This window comes from Lytechinus pictus, chromosome 4, assembly GCF_037042905.1.
Source record: "Lytechinus pictus isolate F3 Inbred chromosome 4, Lp3.0, whole genome shotgun sequence".
Taxonomy (NCBI): Eukaryota; Metazoa; Echinodermata; class Echinoidea; order Temnopleuroida; family Toxopneustidae; genus Lytechinus; species Lytechinus pictus.
Window position 1 is genome coordinate 8,328,497 of NC_087248.1, and position 20,287 is coordinate 8,348,783.

The window sequence follows — 20,287 nt, forward strand, 5'->3', positions numbered from 1 at the left end:
TCGGCCAGTGGCGTAATTATCTAAAAAGATGTTAGGGGGCTAGAAATTGTCTATCATGTAAAATTTATTTAAACAAAAAAATTGCGAGCGAGCAAACGATTTAGACACTTTTGTTACAAAAGTCCAATTTGTTACTAGATTCAGAAAATGATATATTTCAACCTTCTTTATCCTTTCCTTGCCCTTTTTTTCAATTTCTGTTTTTTTTTTGTTCGTGAAAGGAAGCCAAGCCCCCGCCAGTGCTCTTGGCCCCAACCACAAGCATTGGCTTTAAAAGTTTTCACAATCCTTTCTACTGCATTGTATTTTGTTATATTAAAGTTATATAGTCATATTTCAGTGGTAAATGAATAGGCGAAATTTGAATTAAAACAGAAAGTGATTTTTTATTCAAACTGAACTCGAAAAGGGCGTGTAATGAATGGGATTATAAGACCACAACGAGGGCTATCGATTGGTACATGTCGGTGTAAAAATTAAAGAAATAGACATTTTTGTCATAATCGAGGCTAAATTTATTGCATACATGTAAATCAAGGCTTTAATTTCATTTAAAAAAAAACGGAGCACTTTTCCCTCCCCTTCGCACATATGCAGTGGCGTATGCAGCGGGTGGTTACAGGTGTTCAACCCCCCCCCCCCCCCCCTAAAAAATGTCAATTTTTTTTGTTTTTTTTGTTGGTTAATTATCACTCACAACTGGGCGTTGTGGCGTGCGCCTGTAATCCAAGCTATGCGGGGAAGTTACAAATTGATGCAGAGGTTCGAGGTTCGAGCCCTGGTCACGTCTTTCGGATGGTGACGTTAAAGGTCGGTCCCAGACGTAAATAATCATATCTGATTGATACACGTCTGACAAAACTCAAATACACACACACACACATACTTCTATCAAAAATTCTTTCAAAAATTCTGCGTACGGGTACGCCACGTGCACTGTGCCTCTGTTCGCCCCCCCCCCCCAAAAAAAAAATGCAATGGATGAAGTATTAAAGAGGAACTGAAGTACCGTGTATATAAATGTGAAACATATAATAACACCTCATTAAAAGACAGCTAAATGATGAAGAACTAAGACTTAATAATTAAGAGATCGAGAAAACAGGATAAGGAGGAGCTGAGATTGTAGCTGAGCTTGAGCTAGATCTAGATGAGAAGAAACTTGAAAAATGGCTTCCTCCTCATCTGCGACGACGGCCTCGGGCTCGGGGCAACCCGAAGCAGCTTTCTCAAATTTTATGACTGAGGTAACTATTTTCTACCATGAAATTAATTTTAATCTTTAAGTGTTCTTATTTGTGAAAGAAAAAATAAAATCCTGTCCAGGAAATGCGCGTATTTAAGGTATAAACTATGTTGACTTCGGTCGTTATTCTTCTGTGTTGTCCCACGTATTGACTTTTGTGAGGTGCGATGAATGGAACTTTGTGACTGACTTTGGCTTTGCATTTGTGGCTGTTTTATGTTGTTCCGTGTTCGCTCACTAACTAACAGAAATACATGTACCTTACATCTGATATCCTTGGTCTATTTATACTATAGTACTTATAGGCCTAAGTTATGAAATTAGTCACCTCCCTGCCGGCTGCCTGTGTGTTTGCACTCATTTTTTATTCATTAGTACAAACAAAGTCAAAACAATGTGAGTGGAATTGGAAAGAAGTCGCCAGCAGCGCTCGCTGCCACTGACGAAATAAACGGCAGTGAATGGACTGGTGACTAAACCAGGATAATGCCCTATAGTATATAGGGGTAACCCACTCTAGGCGACACCCCAATACTTACCCGTGCTAATAAACTGGGACTCCACTCACGCGCGTTTGGGCCTCCCTAGCTTAGAACTAAGCACTAATATCACCTTAAAAACTAAATCTACAAGGTATGTATAATCTATTTACAACTTTAATAATGTTTAATCGGTACTCACCGGTTCTTTTGTTGCATTTTCAGACCATTTCTCACAATTCTTCGTAAATATTTGCGGCAAATTTTGTCGCCATAGACAGCTTAGCATCCATCTTTATTGATAAATGGAGCGCCCTTTACGATAGTTGTTAATGCCGCGGAGAAATCGTTAGGCATTTTGGCCTGTGTTCAAGGCGTTCTTTCTGTTTTATTTTTTATATTGAAGATTGTGCATTTGTTGAATAGCGCCGTCTACGTCAGGTATGAGATCGAGTGTATAAATACACTCTTCCAAAATAATTATGATTCCGACCTGGCGCTGTTTAACTTCAATCTCTTTCACCTAAATTAGCGATGAATGCTAGCATTATAAAATATATATTATTAACGTCTGACGAAAAGAATAACCAACCGATCAGCTGACGAGAACGCGAATCACGTGATCTTCATATCAGCTTCGATCGCGAGTCAGAAGAGAAGAGCAACTGCCCAGAAAATCAGGAAAAAGCCGTGAAAATGTAAGTTCCCCTTCATTTCTTTCATTTTTTGTTGTTGCTAACGATGCATTTACACTATAAAATTATAATTTAAATAAGAGAAAGGAATATAGCTTGTACTTGTGATATAATGTATAAATATCCTGTTCTCAGAGATTTCTAACCAAAAATACTACTGATGTCGCCTATGAGGTCCATACATGTAATGTTGGACCTCATTGGTACTAGGAGTGGGGTAACCTACGATATGACCTCTTACTTTTTAAGCAATCTAATAACATGAATAAGTAAGTAGCTAATATTTTTTGTTCTAAAAATAAATATTAAAATCTAACGTTAGACACCTATCTTGGGGCACTCTAGGCGACACCCCAATACTTACCCGTGCTAATAAACCGGGACTCCACTCACGCGCATTTGGGCCGCCCTAGCTTAGAACTAAGCAATATTATCTAGAAATTGTTAAATTGTAGTCATGAAATATGTTCTATTAAATAAATTGATAATGTTTAATCGGTACTCACCGGTTCTTTTGTTGCATTTTCAGACCATTTCTCACAATTCTTCGTAACTATTTGCGGCAAATTTTGTCGCCATAGACAGCTATACATCCATCTTTATTAATAAATGGAGCGCCCTTTACGATAGTTGTTAATGCCGCGGAGAAATCGTTAGGCATTTTGGCATGTGTTCAAGGCGTTCTTTCTGTTTTATTTTTTATATTGAAGATTGTGCATTTGTTGAATAGCGCCGTCTACGTCAGGTATGAGATCGAGTGTATAAATACACTCTTCCAAAATAATTATGATTCCGACCTGGCGCTGTTTAACTTCAATCTCTTTCACCTAAATTAGCGATGAATGCTAGCATTATAAAATATATATTATTAACGTCTGACGAAAAGAATAACCAACCGATCAGCTGACGAGAACGCGAATCACGTGATCTTCATATCAGCTTCGATCGCGAGTCAGAAGAGAAGAGCAGCTGCCCAGAAAATCAGGAAAAAGCCATGAAAATGTAAGTTCCCCTTCATTTCTTTCATTTTTTGTTGTTGCTAACGATGCATTTACACTATAAAATTATAATTTAAATAAGAGAAAGGAATATAGCTTGTACTTGTGATATAATGTATAAATATCCTGTTCTCAGAGATTTCTAACCAAAAATACTACTGATGTCGCCTATGAGGTCCATACATGTAATGTTGGACCTCATTGGTACTAGGAGTGGGGTAACCTACGATATGACCTCTTACTTTTTAAGCAATCTAATAACATGAATAAGTAAGTAGCTAATATTTTTTGTTCTAAAAATAAATATTAAAATCTAACGTTAGACACCTATCTTGGGGCACTCTAGGCGACACCCCAATACTTACCCGTGCTAATAAACCGGGACTCCACTCACGCGCATTTGGGCCGCCCTAGCTTAGAACTAAGCAATATTATCTAGAAATTGTTAAATTGTAGTCATGAAATATGTTCTATTAAATAAATTGATAATGTTTAATCGGTACTCACCGGTTCTTTTGTTGCATTTTCAGACCATTTCTCACAATTCTTCGTAACTATTTGCGGCAAATTTTGTCGCCATAGACAGCTATACATCCATCTTTATTAATAAATGGAGCGCCCTTTACGATAGTTGTTAATGCCGCGGAGAAATCGTTAGGCATTTTGGCATGTGTTCAAGGCGTTCTTTCTGTTTTATTTTTTATATTGAAGATTGTGCATTTGTTGAATAGCGCCGTCTACGTCAGGTATGAGATCGAGTGTATAAATACACTCTTCCAAAATAATTATGATTCCGACCTGGCGCTGTTTAACTTCAATCTCTTTCACCTAAATTAGCGATGAATGCTAGCATTATAAAATATATATTATTAACGTCTGACGAAAAGAATAACCAACCGATCAGCTGACGAGAACGCGAATCACGTGATCTTCATATCAGCTTCGATCGCGAGTCAGAAGTGAAGAGCAACTGCCCAGAAAATCAGGAAAAAGCCGTGAAAATGTAAGTTCCCCTTCATTTCTTTCATTTTTTTGTTGTTGCTAACGATGCATTTACACTATAAAATTATAATTTAAATAAGAGAAAGGAATATAGCTTGTACTTGTGATATAATATATAAATATCCTGTTCTCAGAGATTTCTAACCAAAAATACTACTGATGTCGCCTATGAGGTCCATACATGTAATGTTTGGACCTCATTGGTACTAGGAGTGATCTTGGGGAGGCAGCATAGCTCAGTCGGTTAAAGCGCATGTTTCGGATAAGATCGTCGATCTCAACGTGGGGGGTTCGAGTCTTTCTCATGCCTAACAAAAAAGTCTGATGTTATAATGGTGTGTGTTAGCGCGTGCCTCACCACTGTATTCGGCTCATTAAACCAGCCTACTTCAGCTTCACAACCATGAGGGAGCCAGAAGACTGAAAACATTCCGTCCATCGGAAAGGGCGCAAATGTTGGTCCCGTGTATAGGAGAGTCACAACCTATACACTATTCTTCAAAGAGTAGGGTGTTTTCACTTGCTCACTGCAACCATCCTGCCTGTGGGGAATCTACATGTAGGACTATTGCCAATGCTGTACAGAGCACACACTTTAAAAAATTAAAATATCACTTGTGACCAAAATTACTAATTTCCATACAGTTGCAATTTATTTTTAAATTGGGAATAATTTTTGCATTCACCAGAGCGCTCAAAAACCAGAATTTTGGGCATATTTTTGTGTACGCCCTCTATTGGTGGAAAGTAATATGGCAAGAAAATTTTCATTTTTCAATCTCTATTTTTAATTAAGAAAAAAATGATTTAAAGAATCAAATTTACTTAAGAGCCAAGTTATATGATGAATAGCTGTAATGGAAACTGACAGTGTAAAAAAAATTAAGCATTTGTCCCAAAAAAAAGTGAAAATAAGCCAAACATTGCCAACCTTATTTGGCCACACATGAAGATATGACTGAGAACAAGGAACCTTGTTCATTGAATGAGTGGGTGTTTTACCTGGTGTATTGCACCTGCCGGTCCCAGCAAAATTCAGGCCAAGTACCCGATGCGTTTATGCCCAGGAGGGCCCTGCATCGTAGGCTATACATCCAGATCCAGATCTTAATTTAATATCACATATCTATATTTCCACCATGTTTGTTAAATGCATTTGTTTGATTTCACTTTAAATGTTCACTTTCAAGTTATAACTCAAGTTAACGTATATTAAAATATGCAATGTATCACAGTCGCGATCCGGCAGACCCTGGATGTCATTCGAGTTACACACGAAGTTCAGTCACACGTTCAAAGGTCACTGAATGCGAGAGCTGCTGGGCATTGCACCCCACGCAAAATGCAACTTTTTCAGTTGCCATTAGCATCTGCACCACATTCAAATCACTGTTGAATAAAGGCAACCATTGACCAAGAGGTTTCAGTTTACTTTATTTTATGTACAAAACAATGAGTTTAACTTTTTATCTAGTTTTTTGGTTAGTCATTTTCAACTCACAAGAAATGTTACAAAAATCTAAACTAAACTACACTGTTGGTATTCTGTGGCCATTTTATCTTTTGAATATTTTATTTTGTCTTAGAATGGTATAGTTTTCTGAGATTAATTTTTACCTCTGATAAAAAATGAAATTTTATCTGAGATTGTGTATTTTATATTGGGTATCTATTAGAGGACGATGTGCAGTGCCTGCGTAGATATATCCATTGCATGTCTAACCATTTCAACACGAATGATGTGCTTTCGCCCATGAAAAAAATCATAATTAAACATGAAATAGGATTGGGGCTATTTTATCTCAGCTACATCCATTTCAGCAATATTTCTAGATGAATTAGCTCCAAATTTTTGAAATTGAAAATAAAGAAACTTTTGAGAGTAATACTTTAACATTATTCATGTAGAATAAGAAATTATTTCATAATACTTTTCTTGACTAATATTGTCTTTGAAATGATGCTTGTAATGATGTGATATTGACATTGAACAAAAGATGGCAGTATTGTCATTGTTTAAAGAAATCCCTGTGAAGAGGCACTGGCTTATAGTGGAAGCACATTTGAATGTAATAAATTTACGTGATCACACTTTTTCCTACGATCTCACTTTTTCCCGCACCCCCTGGCAGAAAGGTTTTTCATTGATTGAATGAGATGAAAGTGATATAAAACAGACTTTCTCATTGGATTTTGTTTCCAAAATAAGTGTGTCTTACAGAAATAAAATGAAGATAAAATTGTTCTCAGCATACATATTGTACCGATTCAAAGGGATTTTAAGGGTATTTTACATGAATCTCTGTGATTTTCATGGAGGTAAAATATTTTAGTTTGAATGAAAGAGTTATATCTCATTTACAGTATCTCAGTATACCATCCATATTTCTAATGTATTTTGATGAGCCTGTTTCTTAAATCTGGGCTAAGCCTGCACTTGCTTTGTAAACATGGCGCAGGTGGCACAGGTTCTTTGTCAAATTCGGATTTCTAGATTGATTTTTGTAGTTTAAATTGGTACTTTCCTTTGTGTATGTACTGTATTGGTTTGTTATGGTGGTTGTTTGTGCTGGATTGTGAAACTAAGATTAACTTTCAAATTAGGATGCGTTACTCTACTCCAACCTCCATCTTAACACAGAAGTAGGTCTAAACACTACTATATACATTCTTTTGAGTTGAGGATCCTCCCGAGAGGCTTTCTTGTTCAACCTTTTTTTGTTACCTGTACAGGTGAAGGCAATAGAGAAGAGAGATTCTTCCCTGACGCCCAAGCAGCAAATCGAAAGATTGATCAGACCTGGAAGCACGTATTTTAACCTGAATCCATATGAGGTATTTACATTTTATTAACCCTTTGTATTGGATAAATAACAAAACATTAAAGGCAGGACCAATAAAATGCATTTAAATGGAAATATGTTGCATAACCTTATTTACACATTTATATTTCTATGTTTTATGTTTGCTAAGTTTTGTTTTGCTGTTTTTGTTCTACCGGGTATTTCGTTATTTTATTTGTATTGTTTATTTTTATAGGGGGGGGGGTAAACTTGCTTTACCTCTTAAAGAATAATACAGTGTTGAGGAAGTTATTCACATTATTTGTTAATATTAGGCAGTGTCTTAAAGGGGTATGAAACCTTTGGAACAAGTAGGCTTGTGTCAAAACAGAAAAATCAAAGAATAAGAACAAAGAAATTTTGAGAAAAATGGGACAAATAATGATAAAGTTATGAGCATTTGAATATTGCAATCACTAATGCCATGGAGATCCTCCCATTGGCAATGTGACAAGGATGCGTGATGTCTCATGTGAACAACTTTCCCTTTGATGGACTAAAAAATACCTCCCAAATGTCTCTTTTTTGCTTTTTCTTATGGTGATACAAACTCTTTATCCATGATATATATACACAACAAAAAAAGTAAGTCCCCCCTTAAACAAACATCAATAATTTCCGAACCAATGCGAGTTTTTAATATATTTTTACATGAGCCTGTAGGTAATTTTATAAGCTACCCTCTGAGTAAACGTTATGGACGTATTTCACTTCATGCTTCAGTGAGCACCATCAGAAGGCAAAAATGTCACTTTTCAAAAGTCACAAGCCAAATATCATGACTTTGATTCTATTTTATTGGAACTAATTCCACATTCTCATCATAAAAAATAGTCAGAAGACTTGTAAAAGGTACTCTCTAAAAGACGATACAACTTTTTTGGCTAAATTTCACGGTTGAATAAACACAAGTCCAAATTTGCTATAATTGGATTTTTTTACACATTTATATCAATAAAAATGATATAATATGATGACAGTTATTTTTGGAAGAGTTTCTTCAACAATATTCATCGTTTCACGGTTCAATGAACATTTATTGAAAACAAAAAATACGATTTTCAAATATAATAGGCAAGTATTGGTTCATTTTGGGAACTGAAAATGATATTTTCTCAACTTTTTCGTTATGTTCAAGACCAATTAACATGCTTCAATGATTCAAAGGCGTTTAATTAAATATCCACGCTTGAATGAACATGTGGAATGCGATTAGCTCTTTTTTACGTTATTGGAAAAAATGCAATTTGTTACTATGGATATCTGTCACAAACCTCCTTGCATAGTTCATTTGATTTGATTTTTATGAAAATCCCGATGTTTAATGCATCATTGAGCACACAATATTCGAAAATTATGCAAATGAGAAGAAAGTTCAAGGCATTGGCCCCACTCTGTGTAGCATCGAATGGTTATTTTGGTGTGCGCGCCTTTTGGATAGTGTTACTCTGAAGCCATGTACGAAGTTTCATGAAATAACTATTGGCAGAAGTAACAAAAACTGTCCATGAAACAAACCCTCATTTCATATTTGTTAAAATTTTGACTTCGTCTCTCATAGACTTGTGTACATTATGGGTGCACATGTTTAAGAATAAGTAACCCCTTATTCAATATGGTGGAACTTTTTTTCACGGCTGTCTTTAGCAATGTCATTTAGCAGTAATGTTTATCAATCTATGGGCAGAATTCTGTGCAAAAATGAAATCGATTTGTTTATTTATGGATGAGTGAGCACGCATCAAAGTGGGAAAATTGGTATTTTCAATGTCACAGGCTCATTTTAAAGGGTAATAAAGTGAATATTGGGGGCAAATTCGGTTTCAAATAAGACTTTAATTGCTATTGTTTTTATCATCCATCATTTCTATCTCCACACACTTTCCGAACTTTAAACATTTTCATGGTTGAGCGAGCACATTCGAAAACTTAGGAATGAATACTCTTTATACTGCATAAATGTATTATTTTCTCATGATCAGTTTAATTTATGGACAAATCAGTGGTGGATCCAGAATTTTAAAATGGGGGAGGGGCCTATAATCGGGGGAGCCACCAACATTTTCAAATTCTAACAAGTTGCAGAGGATACTACCATAAACCCCTATGATGATACGTCACAATACAGGGGCCGGGGAAGGGTTTTCAAAGTGGGGGGGGGGCTGACCATGCAAAAAATCACAATCGTATGGTTATTTTTACATTTTTTACATGCTTTTGGAAAAAAGTGGGGGGGGGGGACTGAAGCTCCCCACCCACCCCCCCCCCCCCCCTCCCCGCTTCCGCGGCCCCTGCAATACATTGTGCTCAGTCAACCATGAACATTGATATCAAAATTGTGTGTGGAGTGGCTAAATGATGGATAGTAAAACAGCATAAATCCATAAAATTCACCTAAAGACAACATTTGCCCAACTTTGTATTTGCACAATCTGAAAAACGACTCTTGTGACTTTCAAAAATTGTCATTTTTAATTCAATCTTTAATTACTCATGCATGACTGAACCGATCAATCTTATTTTTCTCCAGAAGTTGCTTAATGAGTGTAGAAAACCACCTATGGAATATCATATCTCAAAATAATTCCGTTCAAAAGTTACAGCAATTTGATTTAGGGGGAACTTACTTTTTTTGTTGTGTATACTTTAAAAGTCTGTATTACATGCCCTCCCATAGAAAGTACACATGATCTAATGATAGATGTGATAAAACTGGCAGTTTAAGTGAAATATATACTAAAGTAATGGGGAGAGTTGTTCACAAGTGACATCACACATCTTTGTCGCATTGCCAATGTGAGGATCTCCATAGCATTAGTGATTCAAATGCTCATAATTTTCTCATTATTTGTCTGATTTTTCTCAAACTTTCGTTGATCTGTTTCTTTGATTTTTTTTTTTCACACAAGCTATCTTGTTCCAAAGGTTTCATTCTCCTTTAACAAAGTCAGTGTTACGAACATCTTTATATTTGAACATTTAATGTCATTGAATGACTTCTAACTATTATTTGTCTACCTTCTGAAATGTACAGGTCTTACAAGTGGAGACAAGCATGGAGGTTGGTGATATCAAGAAAAAATTTAGAAGGGTGAGACAATTCAACTTTATCACCTGGAATGAGGATGATCAACTATAATAAGCAGTAAAATATTAATAATAATGATAATAATCCGCTTTTATATAGCATGTAATACATCGGAACAACGTGTCTAAGCGCTCTACAGATTTATTATTTCCCTGGTCATCGTATTCAATCTAGAATAAGGACAATGGACCTTCATTTGCCTGAGAAGATTTTTGCTATTCCATTGGAATGTAATGCCTTTGTTTAGTTGTGAGGAGAGGATTATTCCAAATGTTTCTCCATCCATTGAAAAATTACATATAGCACAGAATCATTCCCTATAACACAGGGTAGAATAAATAAGGTACTTGCGTTCACACGATTACCGCAGAACGTAAATGTTTGTTTGGTTTCAAGGATGAATTCACAGAATTTTAAGTACTTACATTTCAATTAATTAGGGTGCTTACCTGTACATTTGTATAATTTAGTAATATATCATGTCTGAACTGTTCTCTCAGTATAGGAGTTTCTTGTATTAGTTCAGAAGGAAAGGCAAATTTTGTGTTTCCTGTATAATTGTGGTATGTGGTCAATATGTCTGAATGACTTGAAAATGAGAGACAATGAGGCCTTACACATGTAACTCTAGATTATAAACCACATTGGGTAATGCAGATCTGAAGCACAAGAGGACGCTGTAAGGTTATTGACAGCAAATTCAAAGAGACCATTCCATCTGCAGAAATTGTGTGTTTCAGTGGTTTGAAGCAAAGAGAAGCTCCAAGCAAGAATACATGTAGATGTGTTTTCAATGAAACTGAAGAGGGCGCTATAATGGTGATGTCAATATCGCATGCTGGTAACTCTTTCAAAGGTTTGCTATTCCTGTAATGAAGACCAAAAAGTCTGTGCTGTGGTATTTACTTTTTACTATTTTGTTACACATGACATCACATCGCACAATATTTTTTCAGCTAATTTGTACTGTTGCTAAAATCACAAGGCTTTCTTGCTGTCCCTCTCATATCTAATCCAATGTTTAGTTGTATTTTTTTTTCTACTTTGTGAATATGATTCTTTGTATATATGTAATGTTTATGTATGGATTTTTATGAGCAAATAAATTGAAATTGCATTGAATTGAATTGAAAATGCATGATTTTCAATTTTGAAACATCTCTAGAAAATTGCTTGTATAGATTTTGATGGGGATTACTCGCTCTAGTCAAGTGCAGGAAAAGCTACATTGTTATCTTTCACAGGCTTGGGTGCCTCATTTTGATCCCAATCCTCACCATGATACAGAATAAAACGCCACCTAGACATCTGAACAAAGCACATTGATTATTGCCAAAGAACTTCAAGTCATTGATAATTTTCATCATGTAATAATTGATTGTTTGTTCATCTCTCTCTCTCTTTCTTCAGCTATCCATACTGGTGCATCCGGACAAGAACATGGATGACAGAGATCGAGCACAAAAGGCCTTCGATGGTAAACTCATTTTGCTGATGTTGTAAAAGATTGCTCACTTTTTAATTTCACAATTGGATCTGATATAAATAATATCAAAATATTACATCAAAGCTTCAAAATCCTGTGTCCATGCGACCAATGGCTTTGTCATTATCATGCTTCTATATCATTGCTAGTATGGACGCAGGACTTTCATGTTTTCCTATAATAATTATTTGTCTTCATATAATTCACCAAGGTAGTTTAATTTAAACCATCTACCTGCATCATTTTACGTCAGCAATTTCAAAATCAACTCTAATGGGTGGTTTATATCAAATCTTATTAGATTAAAATTCTAATCAGTTGCCAACTTTTGACTTCAAACTTTGTTATTTGTCAAGATTTGATGAGAATTTTACAAAGTTTATTCTATTTCTGTTTTAAAAATGGTAAAATAAAAATTCACAGAGAGTTAAGTGTAATGTAAAGTGTGTATCAATAAAAGTTTACACTTTGTAAAAGTCCAGGGAAATGAAAAATATACAACATGGGGATAATTTTTTCACATTTATTCTTGGGTTTGGGTCTCTTGTATCAAATGAAAGTAAAAATTTTGACAGAATGTTACACTTGAATGAGCACTGTCCATTTTTTAACGCTCACAGAAATCGGTTTGTGCAGAAATGCTAATTTTCACGCTGTGTCAAGGAAAAAAGGTGAAATCAAAATGTCCGCGGGGAACATTTCTCATACGATGTTCTTGCATTTTTAGACAATCAAAATAAATAAATATGCAATTAAACATTTTGTAACAACTTTGCCACACAAATTAACATTTTAACCTTAGGTAAGCACAACATTTACCTTTTTGTGCCTAATGGATCTGAGGACATAACTGAATGTAAACAAAAGTTTATTCCAGACATCTCCAGCATTTTTTCGCTAAGTTTTTATCATGTAAAGTGGGTTTAAATTTCAATTAATACTTGCTTCTCTACACCTTTCCAAAGATTGACAATGATTAAGAAAACAAAAATTAAGCCAAAGCCATCATGTGAATCACAGCTCCATGTAAACAGATATCATCACAATGGCCTCGCTGCTTGGGGAGGGGGGGGGGGCAATGGCGCTCTATGAAATGTTTTGGGCAAGGAAACAAGTTAAACAGGTAAAAGAAATATGAAAATCAATCTTCCTTGCTAAAATTCATGTGTTCCTTCTGATTAACGTCTACTTTTATCCATTTAACAATTTCCAAGTTTTCCAACTTTTCAAAAGTAAGTGGTGCTCACTTACGCAGAAAGATTTTTTGACAGTTATATCGTCATTTGCTTTATAAAGAGATCTGTACCAATGTTTAAATGTGGAAAAAGCTTCAGGATATTAGAAATATATTATTTTTACAGGAATATTTATGAGTGTAATCTATATGCACTGTAGAGTCGTGTTCAAATGCCACCAAGCAGATATTTTTTAAACACATAATCAGATTCATTGGTCCGTGATAGTGTGCATAATCTGACCAATGCGGAAGTATGTTATTACCACACTCAACTAGAATTTAAGTGCGAGTCTAAGTCACACTTTACCCTTTTGGCAATACCCCTAGATGTTGTCAGTCCTAGCACCATCCTCGTGCAAACTGGTACACAATTTTCTAGCAACAATACCAGCTGTCAATGCCAAACTTGAATCAACTGGTCACTAGGCGGTTTCAAACCGCCTCGATCACAAGAATCCCCGTTAAATTACGAGAACATTTTTAGGCTAAAAAATACCCATTAATTATTCCTGCATTCACACCGACCCGAAACATACCTTTCGGGATAAATTCCTGAAGTTAGGAGCATGCGCAGTATGGTCTAATAAGCAGGCAAGGCGCGAGATTCAAAACCACTAGCCCAGCAGCCACCCACGGCGCCCGCGCCCAACGACACGCTGGGCTAAAAGTTCCCGTAAATTGCTTTCACATTGCCAAAATACCTGCGACCTTGGAAAAATCCCAGCGAAAGTTCTCCTAATTTCGCCAAGTACCTACTATTTAGCGGGTATTTTCTTTCGGGGAAATTACGCGTAGTTTGCTTTCACATTACCAAAATACCTGGTATTTTCTGATCGGGGTAAATTTCCCGATCAGAGAATACCTGAAACTGACGAACTTCGAGGCGGTCCGAAACCACCTACTGATACTCTTCTTGGGAGAACCAAGTAAACTCTCAATGAGAGTGATACAATTGAATTTTCCAGTGAGGTTTAAAACCATCTCATTTCCTTCCTATTCTTTTCAATTTCATTTGTTTTCAGCTCTGAGCACTGCTATGAAGATTCTGGAAGATGAAACAAGCAGAAAGAGTGTCCTAGACACGATTGAAGAAGCCAGACAGAAGACTGAATTCCTGGTACGAGATTTTCTTATTCGTGATGAATAATCTTTTTTAATATACTGAAACAAACAAAATTTACTTGAAAAGTACAATAATACTACAAATTTCATAAAGCCAAGTAGAAGACTGAATTCCTGGTAAGAGATTTCCTCTAATGCTTGATAAATAATCTATGAAGTACTGAAAAAGATGTTGAAATACAGGTTGTAATTGTTTGGATGAAACGTTTGACTTTCCTGAATCCGAAAATATCCTTTTGCATGTTTGAAGGTGATGTTTTCTTCACCATTATTGTTATGTTTATAGCATCAATACACTGGACGTTTTCTATTTTTTCAGCTCGGAGAGAAGAGAAAGCAATTGAAACGTGAAGGCAAACCTACTGCAATAGAAGAAGATGACCCCCTCAAGGTATGTTGATATACCGATGTTTTTTTTACCTGACTGCTAAGAAAGCACGAAGCCTGTGAGCAAGCAACCAGGGGACCAACGGCTTAAGGTCCTCTCCGAGGGACCTGGTAATGAGGATAAATGCCTTACCAAAGGGCACTAGCGCACCACTTGGGAATCGAACCCGGGCCACCGAAATCCGAACCCCCCGCTCTACCGACTGAGCTCTCGCGCCTCCTTAATATACTTTATGCCAGATTGGAACGTGTTGTTAGGTGCTGAGTCCGCTACATCAGAATACATGTATGTCATTTAGCACAAAAATGGGTTACCACTATACCAGTTGTGCCTAAACTGTGCATGAAGTCATGTGTAACCTAGGCTAAGAAACAACACCTGACCTCTAGGTTTATTGTTTTATTGATTTGCTATTTACATTGTAGGGTATTTTCCGATCATGATGGTACATGAATTTATTATGTACTGACATTGAAACATTACTATGTTTGATTAACTCAACAAAAAGCTAAACTTTTGCTTAAAAAGTTGTATGTATATTTTAAAAAAAAGCACATTTTCAGGTTATTGGTGAGATGTTGATTGGCTTTTATACATATACATGCACATACATTTCATCATTTTTGGATGCTAAGGTAGCATTTTTCCATATGAATATGCCCAAAGTGCTTTCCAATATTAAATAACAGAATACTCATGTTCTCCAAGTGCTTACAATACATGATAAGGATGGTGTTTAGTTTGTTCTTAATTATTATACTGAAGGACATGACTTGAAAGTTGCTGGGGAGAATATTCCAAATACAATGACCTGTGAAACTTGTGAATCATTGACCTTTCCTGGAGTTCATTTTGGGAATCCATTCTGTAAAGAAATACAGTTTATTTCTGAGTGCATATTTGGGTTTCTTGTGAAATTTTCTTTCAGACAAAATAATGTTTACTTTCACTATCATTCAGTGTATACTTGGTGAGAGAAAGAATTTGAAGTTCAAAAAGCGATGCATTTGCAAAACCACCATGTAACGCAAAGATAATTACCATATTTTTTTAAAGGGAAATGAACTGACTGATTCAATTTTTCTCCATGCAATCTAGTACAAGGAGACACTCCACAAGACAACAGTGAAGTTGTTTGCCGACTACGCCATCAGGAGGAAGGAGATTGAAGAGAAGGAGGCAAGGATTAAGAAGAGAGAAAGAGAAGAAGAGATCAAGGAGGAAGACAAGAGCAAGAAACAGAAAGAATGGCAAAAAGACTGGGAGGTAGGTGGATTTATATCTACAAGATCTTGGGAATTTATATCTACAAGATCTTGGGACATTCCACAGTTTAAATAAAATCCATGTCATTTTCAGCATTTTATGCACAGAGTTTATTTAGATGTTGTTTGAAGGTTTGCATGGTGGCATGTACAATCGCTGATGTGGTTTACGTTACACCATGTGGAGTGTTATAGAAACAGTGGAAAGAAGAAGAAAGGAAATGGATAGGCGATAAAGTGGAGATTTGAGAGAAGAGTATTCTTTTCTTGAATGTAGTCCTGAAAAGGACTGTAAACCAGAATAGATTGATGAGTTGAAAAAACAGCTTGAGTAGTAGGATGGATGAGGAGATGCTGGCTTGAGTTGGCGAGTAGAGATGATGAGTAGAAGCAGTAGAGAGACGCAACGTTTCGGGCTGATAAATCTCTTCTGGTTTACAGTCCTTTTCAGGACTACATTCAAGAAAAGAATACTCTACTCTCAAATCTCCACTTTCTCGCGTATCCATTTCCTTTTCTTCTTTCCACTGTTTCTATAACACTCCACATGGTGTACCGTAAACCACATCAGCCAGAGTTAATTTAGTATCTAAATATTCCATACATGCAAAAAAAGACATTGATTCAGCCCCCCCCCCCTCGACATTTTTTCGCGGTAAATCCGCTTCACAAAATTTTTTGACCACGTCGCTCACTGACTTTTTACTTTCAATTCTCGCGCAACCCCTGGATATTTTAATTTTGTATAAAGTGCATGCAGACCCAAAATTGCTCAAAAACTTGAAATTGTGTACAAATCTAAGACAAGTAGTGTCTTTAGCCAAAATTCATAAATGTAACATTATTTTTACTTTTACTGATTAAACTCAATTAATTCATCTTGTTTATGGTCAACATAAAGTCACTGACAATTTCCATTGAAAAAAAAACAAAACAAAGAAATAAGAAATTTAGAAAATAATAGAATACATGAAAAATAAATGTGATATTGATTTTTTTAGGACATTTGATCAGAATCCTATAAAGAGTCTATGAAACCAAAAATAAGCATGTTCGGGGCCTTTACTCAATTAGAGCAAATTTTGTATTTTATGCATGAATTAGACAAATTAATTAGCAATGAGATTTTTTGAAGAATTTCATTTAAAACAGTTTTGTAGATTATGCCATGGGTAACGTGCATCCTGATTTTTGTCGCGATCGCGGCAGCCCAACCCCCACCCCAGTCTTCTTAGGCGTTGAATAGCCCAGTCTTTTTAGATTAAAATCCATGTAAACTTTATCAAATTTTACAATTTTACATGTAGTTCAGAACTATTTAAGGTGGGGAATTCATGTGGCTATTCGTTTGCTCTTTTAAGGCTGAACCTAATCTGAAATAGCCCAGTTAAAATCAGGTTAAGGGAAATGAAATGCAATTTAGGGTTATATCAAATTCAGAATCAGTGAATTTTCATAATTTTCTTGTGAAAATTACTCTAGAAAATGATAATAAAGTTTATATTATTTCTTTTTAATGAACAGGATGGAAGGGACAAGAGGGTTCACAATTGGAGGGACTTCACCGACCACAACACCGCCAAGAAAAAGAAGAAAAACAGAATGACCTTCAAGCCCCCAAAGCCTAAGCTTGAGCAGAGATAGACTAACTATTATGAACAATTCCACATGTGTATAATAGAACAATGAGGATTGAGATTGGCTTTTAATGGAAAAAACCCACTGGATAAAGACATGAACTCCAGGACATCGCCTTTTTTTTGGTCAGGTATAAAACCTTCTTGGTCCTTGTAGCTGTACAGATGTTAATTGGTATTTTAGATTGAAACGGCAGGAAACTGGACATTGTGTCTTTGAATGTCTTATCTGGAGAGTGCCCTTCTACAAGATCTGTTTAGTTAGTGTTGTTGTAACCCTCTTTGAAAACACGTGACCTTTTCTCATGACGAATCTTTGTAAGAGAAGGAGATGGAGTGTTACAGATGCCAGACTTGAAAGACAGTGAATGAACCAAAAAGTAGCTCTCAGACCCATGACGCAAACCTCATTGCGACATACAGTAAAGTCAACCTTCTCGTAGTCGGATAATCGCCAAGTTCAAAGCGAATTTTCAAACCAAATAGTAACCTGCACTACAAAGACAGCTCTGATTCAACAAACTCATTATCAAAGGAGACTCCACAAGTTTCAGGTCAAGCCTCTGTTAATTAATCAAGACCAGTTGAAATGTTTTTCTTTTTTTTTCAAGAGATGCCCAACTGTATGCATTTACATATTCTATCACATTGTTATCTATCAATCTCTTGTAATGTCCACAACTTTTTGTTTATGTTTCCTAGTTTATGCAGATTTCCAATGCTCATATACTGTATGGTATCTCTTTTTCAAGTTGATAATGATAAAGTCACAGTTCTGCTTGCCCAGAGATTATTAGCATGGTTCATGTTTTATGTGAGCTGTCAAATGTCGAGTGAATGGCAGCAACTATCAAAGTGCCTGACTGAAAATCCTCCTACTGTGTATTTCATAGAATAGATTATAATAAATGTATTTCCTTCTTTGAGATGATACGTTCTTGCATCACATCTTATACAGAGTTGTTCATGTTTCAGATCAGTTGCAGATGTAAGTTTGATTAACTCTTATTTTACAATGCCTAGTTGTACGCAATCAAATGGGGGGCTTAACACCCGACATACATGTATATACCATCGCACATGTACTGACCATGCATTGTCCAACGCGTAGCGTTGCATGGTTAGATTACATCACAAGACGATTCAATTTATTGTGCTTAATGCAGGCATAGGGCCTACTGGCTAAATGTGCACTGCTGCAGATATGATGTGCGCTTGAATCTCGGAGAGATGTTGCCTCTTGCTTTCAATAATATAATCATGGATGAGCGGAGGGAAAAAATATAAGTTCTGAGGCATTGTACAGTGCACAGAAGGTGCATATTCTTATTTGTGCAATGGTATGCAGGGAATAATTTTACTTCTCTAATTTGATTAGCATTTGTGGTTGTTATAGAAAAGCTTTCAAGTATGCTCTTAAGAGTTCTATGTAAAAAATTGCTACACAAGTGAAATTTTGTGTAGCGGTCATAAAATTATGTGAAGCAAATTGCGATGGGATACCAGGAAAATTATTCCCTGGTATGAGATCTGCATTGGTTGAAAGAATGGCACTCTATTCAACCCGGCTATGCCTCGTTAAATTGGCCATCTTTCATTCACCTCATACGAAATCTTGTGTGTGCTATCGCACTCATGCCTATTCACTTTTTGTATACTGTTCTTTCAATACCTACTGCATTAGTGAGAGCATTAACGATCTATCCATTTAGTTGTGTAGTCAGGAGAATACAAGCTCTATTCCTATTCAATTATTGTTCACATGCACATTTACTTTCTTGAAGTGCCATAAGCACTGAGAGTGGGATTTGCACACTTTGCCACTATTAGTATTGTATATTGCAAAATTTCTTTACAATATGCACCTCAGATATTCTAACATGGCACTTTTTCACTTAGTTAAAGTCCCCAGATTGGTTAAAGGAAACCTAGAAATATTTCATGGAATAGGGAAGAGGAAAACACATGAAATTGGTCAATATACACTCTTTTTGATTAAAATTTTATTTGAATATCATTTTATTTCTATTTTGATTTTCTCAGGTAATATATGTTTTATTCAAATTTAGTGTTTGGTGAGTTATATCAAAAGTGCTATGTATTGCAAATATCCGTAATACATGTAGGTGTATTATTATGTATCAATTTGTTCTATTTCAGGCCAACAGTATGTTAAAAGTGAATGCATTTTGAAACAACATTAAAAAAAGCTATAACATCAACTAGTAGAGATGGTTAGTAAGTTTTCTATTTATTTTATCATTGCATACATATTTTGTTTGACCTTTTTTTAAATTAAATTTTAATTTCAATATTAATATTAATTAATTAAAATGAAAGTGTTTTGTCAGATATGTGCTTGTTGCAAAATTGTATGTTGACAATGTGGAATAGGGTTGGGATTGTTAAGTTAGGGTTAATCTTAAGGTCGCAGTCTCCTGTACATGTATGGAAAGCCCTTCTCCAAAATATTGTTAAGATGTATCTTGTTTTGTAAAATAAATGTCATTACAAGAATGGATGAAAAGAATGCCATGCTTTTTTGTTGTACATTACTTTTTCTGAGTTCTGTAATTGCATTATTCTAGTTTGATATAATTTCATATTAAAAACTGAAGTTTCTATTGTTCTTCTAGGTTTTATTTCTAAAACCTTGCATATTTTGATAATTTACATTTCGATTTGATAATAATAACGGTGTATTTACCCAGGGTAGCCACTTCAGTTTCGAAAACTGTTCTCCCAGCGGGCCCTACTATTATAATTGATCATTAAAACTGGGTGAATTTTTTGTAGAAACC

The 20,287-nt window shown here is 35.7% G+C and overlaps 1 protein-coding gene across 1 annotated transcript; it reads left to right on the top strand.

The window, feature by feature from the left end:
• The first annotated feature begins 960 nt into the window (after positions 1 to 960).
• On the top strand, positions 961 to 20,016 carry LOC129259081 (dnaJ homolog subfamily C member 8-like). Its single transcript, XM_054897349.2, has 8 exons — positions 961 to 1,247; positions 7,154 to 7,255; positions 10,298 to 10,354; positions 11,762 to 11,828; positions 14,097 to 14,191; positions 14,516 to 14,587; positions 15,683 to 15,850; positions 17,374 to 20,016. Exons 1-8 carry the CDS (start codon positions 1,170 to 1,172, stop codon positions 17,491 to 17,493), a joined length of 759 nt encoding a protein of 252 aa, XP_054753324.2. The 5' UTR covers positions 961 to 1,169; the 3' UTR covers positions 17,494 to 20,016.
• The last annotated feature ends 271 nt before the right edge of the window (positions 20,017 to 20,287 follow it).